Genomic DNA, 23,034 nt, shown 5'->3' with positions numbered 1-23,034 from the left:
GTGAGAGGCTATGCCATCATCATTTAAATGTTGGAACCTCCACCTCTCTTTGTTTAACTTCAACTCCATGATGTCCCAAAGCAACTGCACAACGTCTATTCTAAAGCTGACACCATTAGGTTGGGAAGATGCATCATAAGTGGAAGAAGTGAATATGCTGTGATGGCAAATAGGTTTACATAGAGAGAACAAGGACAAAAAAAGAGTACAGTGAAAGGCCAAAGAAGTAGATCCACTTGTCTATCCATCCCCACCTCCTCACCCTCCCCTTATTTTTCACCTGCTCTCTCTCTCTCACACACACACATGCACGCACCAATGCACACACTCATACACACGTTCATTTCCTAGTTTCTTTATTTTCTTATTTCTATTTTCCACTTACTGGTTTTCTATTTTTCAATTTCTGTTTTATTTCCTGATTTGTTGTCTATTTTCGTTTTTTTTTCATTTCTCTGCTGTTTGTTTTCTGTTTTACAAAATAAATTATCTCTTTGCATTGTTTTTTGTCTAGTTTTCTGTATTATGTTTTGTTTCCCTTTTTTCTCTCTCTGATTCAGGTTTCCTTTCTCTTCTACTACTTTTTTTCACTGATTACAAAATTCTTGTATTTCTATTTTGTTATTTTTAAATTCCGTTTTTAGTCTATTATGTTTAGATCAATGCCACCCAACAGGTATACTAAATTCTGTCGTTTTACCTACAAAACTATAATATTTTAAATTCATTTATTGTTAATATTTGTATGGTTTGAAACTTCAAATTCTGCTTTCATTTATGTTTTCACTTTATTATGCTTATAAAAATTGTCGTTTGCTTTAATTAGTACTATCTAGTTCCATTTCTGTTATTTTTATTTTAAATTACTTTCACAATTGGATTTTTAATCAATAATTTTATCAGTTTATGCATTTTCTCTGCTATCCTCTGCTTTGTACCATTTGTTCGTTTGAATTGAACGTCCTTTGATCTGAACTATAGATTGCATCTCCAATCTATGTTTTCTATATATTACCATAATCTACAGATCTATTAGGGATGACAATGGAAAGTTCAGCCACTCAGAAACCGAATTTGAAGAAGCAACCTAACTTTGAATGCCTGCAAGTGTCCGATCCAGAAGTAGTTCAATTTTGCAAGGCTGGGAAGTTGAAGTGAACTACTGTGAATGACATGTGCCAAAGGAGGAGATAAAATGTAGCAATTTATTGGCTGTTTTTCTCCCCTTTCAGCAGGCATCAATGTGCCAATCCATCTGTTGGTATTTCAGTGGGCATAAATAATATTTAGTTGTGCTCATTTACACAGATTTGAATGTATGGTTGAAGCTATTGGACAATAGTGCTCAAACGTGAAAACACCAAGTTATCATGGACAAAGTGTCCAACTCCTCAAAAATAGAGATCTTATATGGAGGACTCCATGAAAGCGACATGGATGCCCTTGCAAATCAAGATTCACCTTTGTTTGATGAGCACATAAATAAAAAGAATAGAACATAAATAAATTTGTCTAAGAGCTACATGCACGAAACATACTTATGTGTCAACCAATGGTGCATCTTGTAAAAGAAAATTGTGGAGTTGCTCGAATTACTCAACAAAATGGTGGAATGTACTAGGGAAATGTTGATGTTCTAAAGGTAAATGATAATGAAGATAACTATATATTGGCTGGATAATAATTTTTGTAATAGTTTCCATTTTAACAATTTTGTAGCATAGTTACATTCAAGTTCCAAATGCCAGTCTATGCCAGTCCATGTTGGCTGACATGCATTATGCTGGCTTGAACAGGCCTTCAACATGAGTTGGCATTGCACTGATTAATTATATTTTCAATATTTTTAACTAAACAAGAGGTATTAAATCTCCTTTAAATTTTTTAATCTGGACATGGTAAGGGTTCGTTGGCAAAGCGCATGAATTTGCCAGCATGCCTACTGACATTAGCACTTAAATCCTTTATACCATCAATAATAGCACGTAACATTGCTTTCCTTTATGTTGGAGAAGTGCATTTTATTAGACTTAATATAAAGCACATATCATTGATGTCATGTTGGAAAACTTTGGGAAGGTTTTCAAATTAAGAGGGCCTTGAAGACAGTAATTACCCAACTGGCTTTATCTATCAATATTCTGGGGTTGTAAAATTATGAGGAAAATAGAGTTGACAATGGTGGATATTATTCATTTGCAATGTTAGTCCACACATTCAAATGCATTCACAAACAAAAAACAACTTATGAAGCATGTTCACCTTCTACAAGCGGTTGAGGAGTAGATGCAAGGGATGCAAAGGACACAGAATCATATTGAAAACTTTTTTTGGAGCCACATTGTATATATTCTTAAGGTGATGGGCCCTCTTATTTTGGTTCTTCAACTCATTAATAATGCAAAGAAACCAGCTGTGGGAGTACTTATAGGAGGCCACAGATAGAAGCCTGGAAAGCTAAAAAGGTCACCAATAATCATATATAAGAATGAAGGGAAATACGAAGAAATCTTTATAATCATCAATTGGAAGATGGGACTATCAACTTCAACAATTTTGCATGTGGAAGATTACTATTTTAACCAAAAATTCTTTTATTAAGGCTCAAACTTCGAAGTTGGTTGAAGAAGTTACATGGAAGTTGATGACCATAGACTAGATCTTAAGCAAAATCAAAGAAAAGACCCACTGATTCAAGTTCACGACCAGACTAGAGGAGGTTATAACTTAAAGGACACATATGAGAAGAATGAGGATTATCAATTTGGGGTTGATAAAGTGATGAGACCTTGAGTGATAATTATGGCGATGATTTTTAAACGTACTCTAGGATATTTAATCACCTCCTTTTTGACAATGTTTTAAGTTTTTGGTGAAATGGCTCAATTTCGGCTGACACCAATTTGAAACTGACCGGAATTTTCGGCTGGTTTTAGCTTCAACTCGTTCCAACCAGTTTTGCTGAAACATACTGAAACTGCTCTCTTTTTTTATTGTGGTAGGATTGCTAATAAAGCCTCTCTAGTCTCTAAACTGCTAATCTGATTATGAATAGACTTTAAAAAGATGTGTTCAAAAAAAAAAAATCTTTGCATATAATAAGCTTCAGACAACTTCTAATCTATCTTGCTGACCTAATACAATAATGAGTATGTTATTCTCTGTCTCTTGAGGAGATAATGGATGTTTCTGTCCTAAGTTTGAGGCATCAGTCCCTAAAACAGCCCGAATATTGATATATTTGACTAAAAGGTTGATGACTTGATGTAGCTTTTATGATTAAGTACTTGTAGTATCCAGTAAGAGAATGGTCATAGTTTGACATCGTAACAGAGTATAATTGTGGATGAAACTGTTTCATAACTAGATCTAAAGAAAGCAACAACATTACCTTGGTTCTTACACTCATCAACCATGCTCCAAGCTAGCAAGGTTCTGTCAATGCTATATTCAAGAATGGGTGAAATTCCAAATCCTTATCAAGAAACCTCTAGCTAACATTGTTCTTGTATTCTCTTTGACATATTTGAAAATGAGGTAAAAATTCTAAATATTTCTCCCTTCTTCCACTTATATTTTAATATTTTGAGGCACTCACTTTTGAATGGTGAAATCAATAAACAGATAAATTGTATGCAAGGCTGCGCTCATATTAACCAAACAATATAAATTGTGATCCTGGATAACTCAAATAAAACAAAATGATGTAAAATAACTTCCCATAGTTTCTTTTAATTTTCTCTTAATTTTTCTTTTCTTTTGAAACTTTGTGATTGTTTCAAACTGCAGCTCTAAAACTCGAAGCAAAACTACCAAAACCATGGGAACTGCTGAAATTGGTGTAACCAAACTCGACCCAAGGGGCCAAATCAGAAACCGAAGTTTGAATATTGCTTTTTCTTATTTTTTAAAACATTTCTTGGCCATTGATATTTGATTTTATCTTATAAAAGACACAGAGATATGATACCTAAACAATATCAACATGTATATGTTTGTTGTTGAATAACTTAATTAGCGTTGATTGCTGAATGATGATTATGAGTTATGATAATAAATGTCTATACCAGTTATAACACTGAAACTTAAATAGTTATTTTTCTTGATGTTTTATTGTTTTAAGGTAGATATGGATACTATTATTTTGAGAAGCATCAGTACTTCGTAAATGAGCACCTTGCTCTGTTTGGCACACTCAAAGCCCTTGGAGATGTTGGGTCCTAGCATGCGCAGACCTTTTATTTTTAGATAACCTAACTTTGGCATACCCCAAGCCAACCTAATGTTCTTCAGGCAGTTCTAGTACTGGAACTTCATGACGAGATCATATATTTTACACTATGGTTTAGATCCTGATCCAGAATGGTATCTAGATCCAAGAGACGAGCTAGTGAATTAAAATTTAAAATTCATCTAATCCAAACTTCAGATGGACTCTCAACCACTATGCAGGTAGATGCAAATAATTCTACACCTCCCTTTGACAAAAAGGAAGGGCTTCCTCCCTAACCTTTAGTGCTTGCTGCTGGCCTCTCATATCCTAACAAAAAAACCTGTCTGAAAGCACTTTTCAAATATTGACCTGTCCCTTTTTTTACATGCTGATTTTCTACAAAGCTTAAAAGTCTGCCAGATTGTTATGTGACTTTAACTGATGGCCAACATAAGACATCTGTCCTTCAGCACTCTATTTATTTCATGTACTACGCCCTTGGCTTTCCTATTATACGCAATTAAACCTTTTGCGTGATTGTAAAGTGTATAAACCTTCTCTAGTGTAAATAGCAAGATAAAATTCTGACAAGCATGCTAGAGCACATTATGTTATAGTAACTATTATCTATTGATCAGGGCGAGTCTCTTACAGTTGTTATTCCTGGAAAAGTAAATTGAACCACAACATTTAATACCTATTGTCATGAACTTTTACTGGCAATGAGCAGGACATACAAGATTGCTAGCAGCATAATCTAATTAATGATAAACAGGCAAGAGATTATTTGCATAGAGAGCTTTGGTAAAGATTGTCAAGCATAAGGATGGAACAAAAAAATATAGATGTAGCATTAGGTTCTAAAGTCTAAACTGATTTAATACAGAAAAGTACAATGATTAGGAATCAATTTCAGTGTACTAAGAAGCAGAAGGATCAACCAAACATTATAAACTCATAAAGAAGCCTAGGGGAGAGGGGAGGGGGGGAGAGAGCTAAAATCCTCAGAAAGGGAATTCAGCAACAGTAGAAACACATGCATTTTAAACAAATAAAGAAAATTTACAAGGTCAAAAAGAACATAAGAAGTATGTCTAACCTTCTCAAAAAGAGGACAAAGCCCCAACCCAAAAGCAGATAAAAAACCATGAATTTCAACACGTCCGCTGCCACAATGAAATCATAAAAATATGACAAAATCTTCATTTTTCTTATAGCTTAAATGGAAAACAGGAACCAATAACAGTGACTCATATAATTATTAAAGTCACCAAGCTGAAGCTAAATCCATAATTAACATCATTATATATATGCCAGTTAAAACTCAAAAGGATTTAAAATAAGCATCCACTGACAGAAAATGTAAATATATAAGCAGAAATCAAGTGCATCCAATGGATCCAAGTCATTCCCTCATAGTCAAAGTTCTTTTAGCATCTTCACGAATTATAAAATGACTATATCAAGCATATGTTGCTCCCCAGGCCCCAACCTGAAGGGCAATATCTTGGCTTCATAACTGTAACATGGAGGAGCAATTGAGTCTTGAGCTTGAATTGCATGAAGCACACACGCGCTTGCATGCACGCAAACACACAATAGCCTTTTTTTTTTCTATTGCAGATGCCCTGACATCATAGACAATTTTCCTTTGTTTCATCCTCAACTAGTGCAATTTTTGTCCTGCTTTGTAGCTCACCTTATTCTATCTGGTTTTAACATGCAGCCCACTTATAATATTCTTAATTTACCTTTCACTCATCATGTTTGCTTTGACCTTATTTATTCTCAAGATTTTAGACCGTACATGACTGCAGGGTTTATTGTTACCTAAAAGAATTTCCGTCGAGTCCTAATGGCATGCATCAATCACATTATGCCTAAAACATGCATGTGAAATTTTCTTGAGGCTACAACTAAAATCAAATAGTAGAAGGTCAAGGTACATGTATTTGATTAATGTTTAACTTAAGCATGTATTAATCAAATTTTTAACTCAAAGGATACAATTCTGATTTCACCTTTCAAATATAAAACAAAATTTATTTTTCAAAAATGCACAATGAGTAAATTTCAAATGAATTTGTATTTTTCCTATTATAATATTGTTTGTCCTCTTATATAGTTTTTTGATCTTTTAAGTCATTTTAAATGGATTACAATTCATTCTATACATTGACTCACAGAAAGAAGTTTGGCGTATTACTGCAGGGTCTTATTCTGTGGTATGTAGATAAATATGTAGATATATTAAGAATATAAAGTTGCAGTATGGTATATATTTGAGCACTATAGAAGTTTAGTTTTCTACCACATCATAGATGGATATAGGCATATTCGAGCTGCTCTAACATCTGGTCAAGAACTTCTCTCACATCAATTTACTTATATCAAGGCTTCAGGTCAAGAGGTTTTTTTTTTTTCAAAAAAGGATTTTACTTTTTTGAGGACACAAATATATAACTCCTTATATTCAAAATCAGTTCTCATTACATTTTACTCATGCAAATTTCTACTTGTACATGTGCAAAAAGATAGACATGGATGAAAGACTTGTAATCAGTGCACGATATGTAGACACTAGACAGGTGGTTTATGCTTTACGAGATCTACAATACATATACATAGTTTTAAGATTATATGCTCAAAGATAAAGAATCTTTTACAGATTTAACACATGCTCAAAAGACCTTACAAAGGATACATGGTAACAAATTCTAGTAATAAAGCCCTTGGTTTCGTCCTATTCTGGTGATGCTATCAAACATTAAAACCACAAAGGAAATTAGTTTCTGAAATCATGATTTTAACCTGAGATATGATGGAACTTACTTGGAATCTGGGTGCATGGAGAAAAACCGATCTAACAATTCCATGGCTTCTGATGTGCTTATGCTGAATGACTGCATAAGAACAAATATAAATTCATATTTCATGTAGTAGTGGCTGTAAGCATAAAAGAACAATCCTAATCCCATGTTATTTCAAATTTTCAATGTACAACCATATCAATAGAAAGAATGCGTCATACCCTCGCCCTCTTGAGTTCTAAGCCAAGGGATCATATCTAGATAATTCAGTGTTCATGGACGGGAAAATATTCTCGAAAGTATCATGGTAATGTCACATATCCTTCATCTCAATGTGTGCCAGCACTCTACATAATTGTGCATAGGAACAACTAGGGACACTTATCCACTTGATAACTAGTTTTTGTGGAAGAGTCAACAGAGAATAAAAGAATATCTAGATTCTAGAGATTGCAACTATGCATCTAAGGATCATAGCAAGATACATTGTACCCTTAAAATAAGTGAATTAGAAGAGTTCGTACTTTGTACATGCAAGACCAAATTGATGGGATAATGGCTTGTTGCTTAGGGTATCATGTATCGTCTAGTTTTGTATCACCAATAACGTAAGAATTACATCTTGATTAAAGATCCTATAAACAAAAGAAATACTATTAAGTCCAAAAGAAAGCATGAAGCTTTAAATTCTTCAATGCATGTATGAGCCTAAGCTATGAGGTCTTCAGTGCTCTAATAATTACAGATAGCTATGATGTGAATTTGTGGTGTGGAAAATAAATATCAATATTGTGTTAACACAGCATAGAGAAAAATGCCATGGTCAACTTCCACCAGAGGATTTAAGTCATCCTGACTCCTGAGGCTTGTTTGTTAATTGATAAAGTAATGTTTCTAGGTAAGATCTTTGCCGCATGTCTGCATTTCTGCTAGAGGGAAGCTGGGGAAATAGTTAGCTGTTTCTTTTACACATCTTTCAGAAGTCAGTCAAGGCTTCTGCATTAGTCAATTCAATTTTAAGAATATGGTTAGCTCCATTGGGAAATGGAAAGAAAAGTTAAGATTCAGCATTGATAAATGAAACACATCAAGCTCCTTGGTGGAGTATGATTTGTGTTTCAGTGCACCAATTATCAGAACCACTAACATTTCCGGCGCAGATCATGAAGTCCAGCTGAATAGTGATTGGGTCCAATGAAAACTTTGTTATCCACTCTGTGATGATTCGAATCCATACTCTAGCTAAAAATATAAAATAAAATTGATAACCAAAAGTTTTCTTAGTATTAGGTAAATAGGTCAGAACAGGGGCCATTGCCTGGTGGGATGGAAAAGGGCTTGTGTTGACAGGTGCAGGGTGCAAAAAAAAATACCGAAGCTTAGATCTATCCCCAGTTTGCCCCTCCCAAGACCCTGAATTATTGGGACCATAATTGGGTGATGTCATTAGGACAATAGTCAAAATAAATAGCTTTCTATAAGGTAAATGATCCCATATATAATTCCACAAAATATTTAGACTAGGGTGATACTTATTATGAATAAATGATGTGAAAGGTTTCAAGTGCCATCTAAAAGTGGCTTAGCATGGTATCTTTGCTGCCCTACATGTATAATGCCAAGCCAGTTATGGCACTAGGCACATACTTTACTAAGCTAGTTTCAAGGCTTCACACAAGTTGACATTTTACAGCTATTTATTTTTTCAAATATTCTAATTTTAAAAAAATATTAAGTTTCCAATCTCTTATTTCACTTAGTGCAACAAGTGTGCTGTTAGGAAATGGCAAAGCACATGCCAGCTAGTGGCCTGGACTCCTACTAGCATCGGCACTTAAATCTTGATGACATGGAAGCATATAGATATCAATTTCGGGGATTGAACACTCACGCTCTCGACCCATGCCATTTCTACCATATAATTTGATGTTGAGCATTTGTCCTGCACAGGAAGATCAAGAAAAATTAAGGAAAGAGTGATAACAAATAAATAGCATCTATAATTATCAATTTGATCAAGCTCAAAATGACTGGAGCATGATTAATTAATAGCATTGATCTTGAATAATATGATGGAGTCCTTAGAAATTTGAAATTAAAATTACTAGTGCAGGGTTTATATAGATATTCAAGTTCCTCAAAGGTTTTATGAAAAACACCTTTGCCAAAATCATGATTAGATTCTCATTTGTATGGAGATATATGTCAAATGTCTTAAAAAGGTTATAATTTCTTCTTTATTGGTCAAGTTATGAAGGATATGAAACCTATAAATCAAAAATTTTCCTAGTGTTTATGTGCAACAACCAAGTGCCCTTGGGAAGAAGACCACTTGGCAAAGATGCTGGTTGCACAACACAAAATATATATTAAAACGGACATGCATGGACTTGAGAATTATGTTACCATCATAATGGACTTTTCAAAGGGCCCAAAGTAGTCCGATGGTTCACAGAGAATTGCATGCATATTAGATATGTATTAATGCAAAACTTTCTTCAGCTATAGGATAGAGATATGCTAGACCCAAAAAGAAAGATGTGACTGAATGCTTATATAAAATCCATGTATGAGGGAGAAGAAATATGTGAGCAGTGTTTGAGGTGATAGTAATGACATATACGCTTGGGTGGCCTTCCACCATAACCACATGTAAGTTCACACTAATCAAAAATTTGGTTGATGATATATTGTAATTGTAGAGAATAAAATAGAATTTGCTGGGTGAGAAAATGGGCAAATGCTGCGTAGATTGCAGTTCAAATCATCACAACCACAATGTCCACATGGTTTTTGGTCGAAAACATCAAATACTGGTGCAGCTTACGAATAAGTCTTATAATTTCCATTTCTACTGGATCATGTTGATGAAATATACCATGCCAGCAAGCCATCAGTCCAATCTAGAGGTATTCTACCTTTGTATTTAGTAGTGCCAGCCTATAAACAAGCATGGATTAAAATAATATGCATCAATACAAACAATATATAGTGTATTGGCTTGGGTCTGTATCATGCCAACCCATGCTGAACATTATTATTTCCATTTAAGACAGTTTGAAAATATTCTCTTTTCACCTTTTTATGGCTTTTATTTTCTTCCTTTCTTTTCAAATTGAAGAAGTGATATACAGATAAGGAACATGATGATGAAAGAAAAAATCATGTTCTACACTAGAACAAAGATTAGAAATTAACTCAACGCTATTTCTTGCATTACTAGAAGTATATAAGAATCTCACAATACCAACAACATGGACAACATCTACAGCGTGTTGTAACCTTGTAGGCAAGGTTCCATATTTCTTATAATTTCTATAAAAATTTTGAGCTTAATCATATTGCTGATGCGTCAAAACAATTTTATAATATTTTTCCTGACAAATTACTTGAAACCATGTAATATACTTACTAAGACAGCCAAATAGATATTTAGGAAAAATTATGCTTATAAACTACTGCAAATTAGTTTAAAACTACATTCACTTGATTAAACTTTTGCTATATTCTAGTATATAAGACAATTTTGCTTAAAATGATTTAATCAAACAGTGCATCTTAGAATGTCAATAGTGATCATTTTGACAAACCTGTCTTTTCATGAAGATACGTGCCAAGTGTTGGCATGGTTTAGTATGATATACATATACTGCCAACATTTGCTTATTCTAGTATGCAACATCTCACTAATCATTTTATATTTTGTATCACTTTAAAAAAATAAGATGCATCATTTAGGTTATACCGGGATCATAAAAATATTAAGAAACATCAAATTATACTTAAAATCATTGAAAAAGTGTAAAAAAATTGATTACCAATAAATCAAACATAAAAAGTTTTTTAAAAAAATGGGTGTGCCAATTCGGAACCGGCATGCCTAGATGTACCATGTGTCGGTACGGTGAACCGGCACACCCAGATATATCATGTGTCAGTATGGTACCAATCACCCAGATGTACCGTGTGTCAGTACGGTACACATGATACCAAACTGTTCGCCGATTGGTTCAAGTCCCGGTATCAGTTCAGCGGACATTGCATGGAACATATATTTTCTTATTTCTCTGGTATCTTTCCATAGATAGTCTCTTGCTCAAGCTTTTAGAAAGGTTAAAATTGTATTGAAAAAAGTTTTTCAACTTTCCTAAGTTTCTTTTTTTAAGAACTGTTATATATCTAAACGTTTTCTTATTAAGACTCATCTTAAACATTTGAATAAATGATATTAAAAATATATATTAAATTTAAAATAGAAAGTTTTCTCATCTATCTGTATTTTAATAAAAGTGCAATTAAGGTATAGTTGCATCCCATGTGCAAGACTCTAGTGACAAACAATCAGAAAAATAGTAATATTTATAACTAAGTTTGAAATACCTACCTAATAAGCAACATGTGTTTTATTTAAGTGATCAAAAGTTTCCGGAAAGCACATAAAAGTCAATCTTTTTTGTTGGGAAGTGACTTGTCATTCATCATTCTCACAAGAACAATCATTACATTTTGCACTGCAATAATATTCTTATCTCTATCTTTCAATCATCCAAGCATGCCCATTTTGAGATTTGTGATAATCACCCTCAGGTAATCTAAAACCTGGTCAGGAATTGTGGTTGTCACTTCATGAAGGATATAAGAACACCCGCATTTTCGCAAGTATCAAGCAAAAAATGCCTCGAGGCATTTATAGGAAACCACACAAGCCAGTTTGGCATCACTTTTTTTATTTTTTGAAAACAAAATGACAAAAACCAAAGCAAAAAACATGTTTGGTATTTTTTTTCTTTTATTGTTTATTTTTCAAAAATTATTTTATTATTTATAAAAAATAAAAAAATAAAAGTAAAAAATTCTCAATTTCACTTTTTTCAAAAACAAGAAACTACTCTTTTACCACCACAACTGACACCACCTCCACCATCACCGTCACCACCACCATCGCCATCAAGATTTCCACCACCACCGTTGCCATAGTCCACCACCACCAATGAAGCCACCATCACCACTGTCATTTCCATCACCGCCATTGCAACCGCTGCTGTCATCTCCACTATCACCATTACTACCACCACCACAACCATTGCCATAACTACTGCCACCCCCACCACCTCTGCCACACCGCCGTTGACATGATGGTCTATATCACACCACCACCATCATCTAGTACATCTACAATCTCCACCACCACCACTGCCTTGGCCACCATCATCATATTTATGTTTCTAAAAATAATTGACTATACCAACATATTTATATTTTTAAAAAATCAGAAATAAAATTAAAATATTTTTTTATTTTTAAAAATAATAAAAATGAAAGTGACGCCAAACGACACCTTATTTGCAAGTTTTAAATCATGAAACGGTACTCTACATTTGCTTCTTCCACCACATGCACATTGCATCCATGGTTAGTTTTAGTTCGGCCTAGGTATGCTACTAAAAGAATGTATACATAAATAAAAGTATAAAATTTGTTCCATTTTCACCTCTTAACCATGTTCCTTTTTTAATAATAAAAAAATGTTCCTTTTCTGGCACATGAAATATGGTTGTTTAAAAGTTGAACGGAGATGTTGCAGACAACCTGACTCAAAACTTCTTTGAAACTCAGACCTGACTTCTCAAGACTGGAGCAAGGATTTATCAATCAGTTAACCGTGGTCCTCCAGTCAAAACAAAAATTGGTTTGCCCCTGTCAAGAAGTTATGTAAATACAGACCATTTAACATCTTTGCAGTCAACTAGAGATCCTTAACATACTAGTAAAGCTAATGTGAATTGATAATATGGTATTATACATTGATCAAAAATTGCTGCACAAGTTACTGACTAGCTCTGAATCAGCTGTAAGATAGGAATTATGAAAAACTAAATAAAAGCAAGTTCACAATGCATTTGGATTTCCCAGAATTCAGATATGCCATACTTTACCGAACCAAGCAGTACAAGGCATAACGTACTATACCGGTTCGGTACCAATACACGCTACGGAGGCGTATTGACACTCGTTACGCCGAACCAGCCTCCATACTCAACGTACCGATATAATAATAGGATGGCTCTGGTACAGAGCCTAGTATTGAGACAGCATACTTTTCTCAGAACCCTTAGGTCATAATAGCTCTTTATTTTGATATTTTTTTAATGTGTAAACCATGTTCACTGCATTGCATGACAGATCCAGTGATTGAAGGAGTAACTGATGAATACCTTTTAATATCTGCATAAAATGACAGGCCACAATTCACAAAACAAGCAGCAACTGGATGATAACTAGAGAAAAAGCTAACTGGATTCTCTATATCAAACAATTGAAATAAATGGTGTGTTACTAACATAACAACAGCCTCTCGTTTAGAATTTTATTGATGTTATAATCCAAATTAATTCAATTTAGCAACAAAAAAAAATATTTACACTATAGGGTAACCTAAAAGTAACCACAATTTGTACGGAATAAAGATATAGAAGTAACGAATTGGAAGTTATCTTGCAAGATAAGCAAATGTTTTTCACCTTTGCTAGCTCCAATGCCTTTGTCATAAGCATTAGATCACCATAAGAATGAGATGTTTGTACAACATTAAGTGCGCTCGCCATAGCATAGCCAGTCTGCAAATTTAAATAATGACCGCAAAGATGTATGTCAGCTTTTCCTTTCAGCTTGTCAAGCTGATTACCATTATCTAAACAGCATAGCTCCATAAACAGAGAAATAATTATCCATAGTGACGCCTTATGCAATATTGACTCACAACAATGAAGTGATCTCATAAGGCAGTTTATTTATCAAATGACACATTGAGAACTCTCCCAACTAAAGATCGGTTAACATATGTAATCATTTTTGTGTCAGAGCCTAGCATTCAAAAAGTTTTAAAACACGACACTTCCAGTCGATTAAAAAACAAAAGTAGCAAATGTTCACTACACCTACTCACCCGCTCAGCAAAATGAACAGCATTTTGTTGTTTCTCAAGTGGGGCAATGATGGGGAGGTATTCCACCTGTCAAATCAGAGAAATAGATTTCTTAACTACCAAAAGTTTCCAATTAAGCATCTCACTTGAGTTTAAGAATCTGAAAGCGTTAAACTCTATTCATGACAACATGTAGACTTATTTGGAATGACATAGTTGACTATATTCACATATAAGTGTGCATCTAGATGTGTATAACATTAAACTATTTTCAGGACAATTGCATTTACAATTGCTCTTTCATATATATCAAATGGTAGTTACAGAGTAGTGGCTGAATTAAAATTTAAAATCGCAGGAATAGAAGCACCTATATGTGAAGCGCTGAAAAGTTTCAACTTTAGAAGGAAGAGTTTCTAGATAAAACACATTAATAATCTGACAGAGCAGCACTGATAGCAGAATAACAGCCAAGCTGATCATAATTTGGCATCAAACCATCTAGAATTCTAGATAGTAAAAACCTAACCATGGAACCAAGAAGAATCAATACGCATAATCAAATCATAACCACAGAATACTATTTTTAATGCATATTTAACACAGGGGACAACTTACACCAGCAAATATTAACCATTTGTTTACCCTTTTCTAAATTAATCTGGAACAGAATAATTTTCTTGTAACCTTTTTCATGACACAGAAATATAGGCCACAGAGCTCCCCTGCCTCAGTTACCCAACATGTGTGTCAATTAGGGCTACTAGGGGATGAAGTTCTCTCTGTTCTTAGCTTCAAGTTTAACTAACACATCCAATACATCTATTTCTAAGCAGGAAGGTTGTGTTATTTGTAGAAAATGCTACGTATTATTAATTCCCTGCCCTTGCAAACATCTGTAGACAATGATGATTGTATCTAGCTCAGGAACTTATTTAGCATTTTCACCTTAACTTCCAAACAAATGTGCAAACATTTATCTACCAAAGATTTTGATTTCGTAAATATACAATTAATGTTGGTTATGTCAAAACCACAATCATAACCAACAAGCGTCATCGCAACATGATTTCTTCATATTTTCACAAACTCGAACCCCATACCATTTTATGTCTCTATCATATATCGTGACCCTTCAGTATAACCCAAGTTCAAGCAAAGCAATATGTATGTGTGTATGTGTATATAAATGGATGCACTTGAGTGCATTTGGCTCCGAATGTTTCGTAGTGGAAATCAATGATTAACATTTCAAAATGAAAATCGACATTATTGAACATGATCTATGTTGTATAAAATGCACAGAAACAAAAAAAACATGCAGTTTTGAGATCTTTTGCCATGCATCAAACCAATGAAAATTGAATCATTCTAATGGTACATATCATCATTTGATCATAATCTAGAAGCATCCAGATCAGCTAAAATTTGATTAGTATAATGTTCTGAAATATTTAGATCAAGATCAACATTAGATATGCAAATTATATAGGATGTAACATACCTTAGTTTAATAGCTATGTTGCTGGCGTTCATTTTGTGCTTGCTTGATGCATAGGCAAGAAACCTCTAAGAAAATTGATTTTTAGTCTCTAGGTTTAGTCTAGGCATTTTATACACAATAGATCATGACCAACATTGCTGATTTTCATTCTGAGAGCTGCATCATTCATTTCCACTAGGAAGCATTCTGGGCAAAATGCAATGGAATGCATCCTAGACTAAACATATAAACAACATACAAACATACACATATATACAAATAAGGCACTCTCCCCATGAGAGCTTCATTGGATCTTCATTGCACATTTCCATATCATCTCAGTTAGTTATCCAATCTCCACCTTTGTCTCAAACAATGGTAACCCACACATTTAAAATACTCATTCGTAAACCCATCCTTTCTGTTTTACCACTTACCCGAGCAGCATTTTGATCTGCTTGATGTTCACATTAAGACATTTAAGGCCATGATTTCATTTTTCTCCCAAATAAAACATTTTAGATTGTCCATTTTGTTCGACACACAAGGGTATCAACTGAAGCTGAAAAGTTTAGAAAACAAGTTAAAATCACCTAAAACTACCCTAAACAAAAAACACTTAACCAATAGTTTTGATCTCAGCATTCCTAATGAAACAAACTAAATAGTCTGAGACTGCTGAAGCATTGCTTGTTTGCTCTTTTTAAAGCCTAAGAATTTGTCTCACAGAATGTTCTATGCTTTTTGCTGTACAATAAAATTTCTGTACAGCTTTTACGCATGTGGCACCTACACATGCCCTTAAAGAACCTGTCCATTTCAAGCATTTGAGAAAAAATAGAAAAGATAAGGGTATTTGTTTCACTTTCTAGAAAAATTAGAGATAATCCAGGTCAAATCAAATATGAACAGTTGTGATCATGTCAAGAAAATCAGACACCAACAGGTGCCAAACCACAAAACACATAGTGGGGTTGCAAAACCTTCACCCAACCTTTAAAGTACCAGGTTTTGAAGCTACTATAACAAAGAATGATATACAAATAGTGCTCTCAAGTATAAATCAAACAAAAAAAACTTTATGACAACCTGGGACCTCACCCAAGAAGGGTATCTTAAAGGCGTTATTTGGGTTCCTTGGCCCCCTTGTCCCTGTATAAGTATCCAAAATCTCCCCAGTACAAAACCAATATGGGATTAAACGCATGCCTACACAGGCCTATATATACTCCCATGCTTAAGCCCTAGTATCTTTGCCATAATAAGGGTCCAAATCTAATCAAATTTGATCACAAACACTACGATCAGCCCGTGATCAGCACAAAAGAGTCCCACTGCAATGTCCCCTGGTCTACATTGGGCCATGGGTTGGGTCTACTATGATACCACTTGAAATGACTCGGGACCTCCCCCAAAAAAGCTAGCCACAAGGTATTATTTTAGATTTCTTAGCCCTATATAAGGGCCCAAGATCTTCTTAGCACACAACCAATGTAGGACTAAACACACATCCACACAAGACCTCATAGGCTTCGCAAAGAAGATCAAATTACTGTTTGGGATTAACTTTCTCTCAAAAATGTGAAGAAACCTTGAATCAAGCTTCAATTTATTTGGAAATTACCAATGATCAAATTGTCAAAGTTTAGTTTGGGGAGAATATAACAATCAAATCAATTGGTAAAGATTAAATGAGGACAATCACAAACTATAAGTTTCCAAAGCCTTCAATGTGAGTTATAGAAGATGATCATAGATATCTAAAACTGTTAAGAGAACCACATGTTGCATGGATCATGGTAATGCAATACTTCAAGACTCGGTGAGATAGTCCTATACATGAAATAATAGTAGGCCATGGCCTCTCAACTAGTATGTATTATGAAAACATGATACGCCGCAATGTTTTGAAAATCCTAAGAGTGATTGACGTTTGAGAATCTTCAAGAGAATTTAGCATCATTGCTACTAGGGCAAGCCTTTGAGTTGGGCCTGGTTTGACATGAAAATTAGTAGCTTAAAGTAATTCTTTCCAGTAAATTTGTGCATCCGGTGCTATCAATAGGGTTATGCATAGACTGAAGCCTAAGTTGACTATTTTGTTGCTTTGAATATTGTGATAGCTTCTTTTTCTCCCTTCTTGTGCCATTCAGACGGCAAGATTGCTTCTAACCTGAAGAAAGTAAACTAAAGATTTAAAAGTTAGCAAGAAATCCTTGGATACCAGTAAACCTGAAGACCTAGACATTTGCTTCTACCTTAATTTTGTGACTACTACAATGGCAGTAGAAAGCCCTTTTCTCCGCAGTCATGATTCTACCTGTGATCAAGAATTTAAGTTTCATTGGTGCGGACCAGGGGCTGGCACAGCACATGATGCATGCCATTACATGCTGAAACAATTTGATAATTTAAACTTCTTTCTAACCCAATTAGGAGTTCCATCGTTAACTAAAACATATGTTAAACCTCTACATGGTCTCCTATAATAAAAAAAAGGTGGGTATATGTATGCATTTGGTTATTGTGTATTTTAAGCTAATATGACATCCTAACAGTGCATTAGCATTACTTCAATTACAACCATTGATAAATGTATATTCTATATAGTAGTCATTCATATTGTAAATAAATAGAACATGGAGTTTAAGATTTGAAAAGAGTAAAGCATGTATGAGTATTGAAGCATTCTGAGCTAATTAGTATCATATCAGATGAAGAAATTTTGGATATTAAGATCTAAGATTTTCTTACTAGGCCTTTGTGTCATGACAATTTTTGGGTATAATAAAATATATGAGTTTTTTAAGATAAAGTAGGCATTTTCACCCAAACCTAAAAAAAGTGGATTTAAACTTTAAAGTAATTGTAGAGGCACCTCCATGAAATTGTGAAACTGAGTGAACATTCTGAAGAAGAGCTTCATCAACGAAATATTCCCCCTGAATTAGATGCCATCAAATGTATTATGACAGAAGGCATCAATAAGAAACATATCTCATGTAAAAAAAAAAACACTTACCATGACTGGTCAAAATGTACATGGGGAAAACGCACAACCACAGGTTGAAGTGGGAAGCCATGAATGAATGCACCAAGTTGAAATGAAATAAGAGACCTCCCATTTGTAGTGGTTCCCTCAGGAAACAGTAAAACATGTGGAAAACCATTGCATGAAGCCTTTCTCTGAATTCAAGTCCTAGAAAACATGTTTCTGTATCAAATAGCTAATATACAGGGAGACATTTTATTAAAAGAAGTCTTGTTCTATACACTTAGTTAGAAAAGCAAGTTTTGCTCTCTCCCAATTGAAATAATTGAAAAATAGCATTTCACATAGTGTTGACCGAGGTTCGCCGTCTCAGTACCAGACCCCGTACCAGTACCATCCTACTACAATATCGAAATGGTACAGCTCGGCATGCTAAGTATCGGTACGGCATGGAATAGCATATCGGTTCGATACTAGTATGGTATGGTATGTCCAGTATGGTACGGTACTGACGGTACGGCAAATTTTGGACTGTTGACACTACAACTATACCCTAGTTATGACTAACACTAACAAATCTAAGCTGCAAAGGGAAGAAAGAGGACAACACAATTGATCAAAAATTAAAGTAACAAGATATACTTGTGTAACTCACATAACTAAATATTCACAGAATAAAACAAAGCAATGACATCAACTGATCGTCATATAGTCACATTTCAACTTTGCTATACAAGTATGCACACCAAGTACAGGAACACTAGTTAGAACCAAAACATAGGCATGCCAATCTTCCATTTTTTGTTTCTCGTCAGCTATTCAAGATGGCATGAAATAAAGTCTAACCTAAAGATGGTCTAGAAATGCAAATTTACTTCCCCCATATTCATAAGCTAAAAAAATATGTTCATCCAAAACAAGTCATCAAAGACTAAAAGAAATCGTTGCAAATTTTTTCTATAACATTTGCTAGATATAACAAAAAAATGTAAGGTGGCCCAATCCAAAAATTTTTGTTTTCCTTTTATTTCTTTATGTTTGATGTATTTGTACTTAATTTTTTGATAGACATATTGGAGGTAGTTGGCAATATTTAATTTTGTTCATATTTAACATTTTAAAATTATTTTTAAGTATTTCTGGTATTTTTTTCAAATTTAAAAAATTCATGAAGCTTGAGGCCCGACCCGAAGCCCAAAGCCCAAGTAAGGGCTGAGCTTGTGCCTAGAAGGTAGGACCTAAAAGCCTAGCCGGGTCAGACTGGGCTGGGCCAAGCCCAAACCTAAGTAAATTGTGTTGACTTTTGAGCAAAGCCTGGCTGGAGCCCAGCCTAACCCATGGCCAAGTCTATGTGTAAGGAGTTTTAAATTTCCTAGGGGTTGCGGCCCTTGCTGGCCCCCTTTTGGATTTGCCATTGGTCACAAGCCTCAAAATGTAGGTGTTACAATTGACGAGGTAACCTGGTTCTAAAAGGATTTTCTCCTTAACAAAAGTTGGAAATGACATTTAATGACATCAAAGGGAATTAATTTCTTTCTTTTATTTGGCTACAATCTGTTGGGCATATGTTCTCCCAGATGGTCTATGTTCACCTCATTTTTCATATGCAAAAAGCTCAACAACACCTAAACCCATAAATATTGTGTTTTGTAGTCATCGTTCATCAAAATCTTCCTTCATCTTTCATGTAAAGATGAACAAATCATATTAAAGTTTTGATAGAATCCTATGTAATAAATAGGATCTAGTGATCAACCAGTCTCCATTATCATTTGGTCAAAGTAGCTATCTAGCATGTTGATAACATTTCTAGGTGGTTGTACGATAATTCAAAAACAGGATTTGGCCCTCATTAGCTTGACGAGTTTAGACGTATTGGGAAAAATGTTGCCCTTCACTAGGACTGAGAGGGTTTAAGGGCATATGGCGAATCATATCCTTAATTATGAAGCCCGAATTACATATGAATCTCAACTACCTAAAGAAAACATTATATTACCATTCCAAAATGATGCGATCAAGGAATACGGAACCATCCCGATCTACCCGGTTCGGGGCATACCAAGCCGTGCCGGCGACGAGCAGAGACGGTCCCGACATTCAAAATGAAAAATTGGCAGGAGGGGGAGAGGGAGAAGGAAAAAGAGAAAAAAAGAAAGGAGGGGAGGAAGAGAAAGGGAGAGAGATGGAGGGCTGCCGGAGGCTGTCGAAGGGCCGCAAAGGGCCAAAGGATGGACTTCGCCCTTCGGACTCCCATTTCTTTTGATTTTACTTAAAATTTTTAAAATAAAAAAAGAGGCCCTGACAGACTCCTATTTTGAATAAATAGAGGTCTAGAGAGCGGAGCCCCTTCTCCAGCCCTCGGGGCACTCTGGCGGTCTCTGGAGCCCCTCTTCCCTCTCTCTTCCTCTCCCTCTCTCTCTTTTCCTCTCTCTCATTCTGCCTCTCCCTCGCTCTCTCTACTGTGTTGGTACGGGCTCAGCACGGAACAGCACGGGGGCATAAGAAATGTGCCACCGGCCGATTGGTATGGGCTCTGGTACCAGCGCAGCAAACCTTGGATGTGATGAATTAGGAAAAGATGAAGGCTAGATCAACATCTCATCATCAACTTAAACTCCACAATATTATTGTGGATATAATTTTCCTTCCCTTTTTTATTCCCATGAGCTCATTAATTTTGTTGGATACGCATTATAGCGATATCCAAATGTTTTGAAATGTTCAGGACCAATATTCATGAAATAATAAATCACCATAATACAATCCCATAGCATTTGAATACCACCACTCAAATGTGTTTGGATATCTCATAGGAATCATAATATTTCGTAATCATTGTGTTTTTCGAAATTACAAATTATGGTTCAATACAAGTGTTAGTACAATGATTTTTTTCCAAAATCTTTCAAATCATGTGATTAGAAAAAAACTTGTCTTTCAACATCTCAAAATTTTGAATAAAGAAATAGAATAAGATCATGATTTTGAATTTAGAATGTCCAAATGCAACCTTAATAGGCTACAAAATGATTACCATTAACCTTGCCAATAAAATTCTATTCCATGTTCATTCTCTTTATTCTAGCAATAGAGTAATATAACTTTTACAACTAAAAGAAGAAAAGAATACAGAATACCAAGAATAAGCTTAGGCTTAGAAGAACATATCCCGAAAAATAAATGAAACATGACTTATCTAGTAAAGTGGTCAAATTGATCAAAAGAGAACACAAAATTTACCAAGATAATAGAAAAACAAAGACAAATGATAAGGTCATCAGTATAATTTTCTTGATTTATAATACAACTGAATAAAATAACAATGTCAAGAAAAGTGGAAATTAGATCAAAATATAGATATCATAACTTAGAAACCTTTTACCTTTATTTCACTAACAGCATGCTTTCTCGATGGTGCTGAGAACCTATCAACATAAATAACCTATACAACATATAACATAAAACTCAATGAAATGGCAACCCTTTAATAACTTGATTTCGCAAGAATGCCAATGCATGGAAACTAAAGTATATATAAATTTAACACTAGATACCTAGATATTTGACGAGTAACATATTTAGCCAAGTAAAGCATAGATGTACCTGCATGGCTCTAATAATAGTTCCAACAAAAGGCAAGGCATCATGTGACTCGGAAGCAACAATAGTTGGAAATAGTTCATAGAAAAAGAATATGGGCTCTATGTATGAGATATGATTAGCAACAACTATCGGTGCAACCTCACGCGATGCAGGCCTTCCTATTCTCTTAATCCAGTGATACCTGACACAACAAAGAAAAAAAAAAGGAAATACAAAAAAATATTAATTATGTTGAAAGGAAAGTGAAATAATTACCATAATCAAATGATTTTTAGTAAACGCTAGAGTTAAAACTTAATGCACCGAATCATACATATATATACATACATATCTACATTAGCATATATATATATATGTCTGTGTGTGTATACAGTTAGGGTGGGATGCTTTTGAGAGCATTTGGCTCCAAATGCTTCCTCGTTAAAAATAATGAAAGACCTCTCAAAATAAGAATATGAAAAGCTAACAAAAAATGAATAGTAATAGATAGCTAGTGAGCACAAATATAGCATAAACCATAAAATTTGGAATCTAACCCATCTTGATTTAATATTTTAAAAGTGTGCCTGTATCTGTATGTTTTCACAGGATTTTGTTTATCAACTTTTCTAATCAAAACGCCCTTGAGTCAATTCTAGAGTGTCTCTAAGCTCTCCAAAAAATGAATTTGCTTTGGGGTGCCTATTATGTAAACATGAAAAGTTCCTCAGGCCAATTGATGCTGGATTGGCAACTTATTAAACAACCACCCCCATGTACCAGTCCAAATCCTACTAGTTCGGCACCAAATCCTACAGTTACACTAATCCCCTTGCCATGTGGTAGAATTTTCATGTGCATAAGACAAGAACCCCTAATGTTACTCCAAAAAATATTCTCATCTAGAAACAAACCCATCCCCGCCTTTATTTCATAAATAGTCAATTTCTCCGTACCAGCTTTTCTCTTGTATGAGTTCTTTCCAAACAAACTAGCCTTCTCTTTGTATCCCTGACAAATAAGTTA

The 23,034-nt window shown here is 34.6% G+C and overlaps 1 protein-coding gene across 4 annotated transcripts in view; it reads right to left on the bottom strand.

Annotated features, from left to right (window-relative positions):
* Positions 1-23,034, bottom strand: part of LOC103710636 (calcineurin B subunit-like protein) — a 30,723-nt gene that overhangs the window by 4,539 nt on the left and 3,150 nt on the right. For 3 of the 4 annotated variants that reach the window (XR_015974058.2, XR_005507100.3, XM_008796452.5), the window contains exons 2-10: positions 22,030-22,210; positions 21,809-21,868; positions 18,454-18,617; positions 18,310-18,373; positions 13,970-14,035; positions 13,545-13,640; positions 8,915-8,965; positions 7,046-7,116; positions 5,313-5,379 (exon numbers count right to left, since the gene is read on the bottom strand). Coding sequence is in view for 2 of the 4 variants with exons in the window: in XM_008796452.5 (XP_008794674.2) it covers positions 5,313-5,379; positions 7,046-7,116; positions 8,915-8,965; positions 13,545-13,640; positions 13,970-14,035; positions 18,310-18,373; positions 18,454-18,617; positions 21,809-21,868; positions 22,030-22,210 (820 nt within the window). In the remaining 2 variants the exon portion in view is untranslated. The remainder of the gene's footprint in view (positions 1-5,312; positions 5,380-7,045; positions 7,117-8,914; positions 8,966-13,544; positions 13,641-13,969; positions 14,036-18,309; positions 18,374-18,453; positions 18,618-21,808; positions 21,869-22,029; positions 22,211-23,034) is intronic. The other variant, XM_088712615.2, reaches the window with a different exon arrangement.

The sequence above is a fragment of the Phoenix dactylifera genome, chromosome 16 (genome assembly GCF_051530095.1).
Source record: "Phoenix dactylifera cultivar Ajwa chromosome 16, Ajwa_hap1_PhDact_Kaust_v1.1, whole genome shotgun sequence".
Lineage (NCBI taxonomy): Eukaryota > Viridiplantae > Streptophyta > Magnoliopsida > Arecales > Arecaceae > Phoenix > Phoenix dactylifera.
This window is presented reverse-complemented; position numbering and strand designations above follow the sequence as displayed.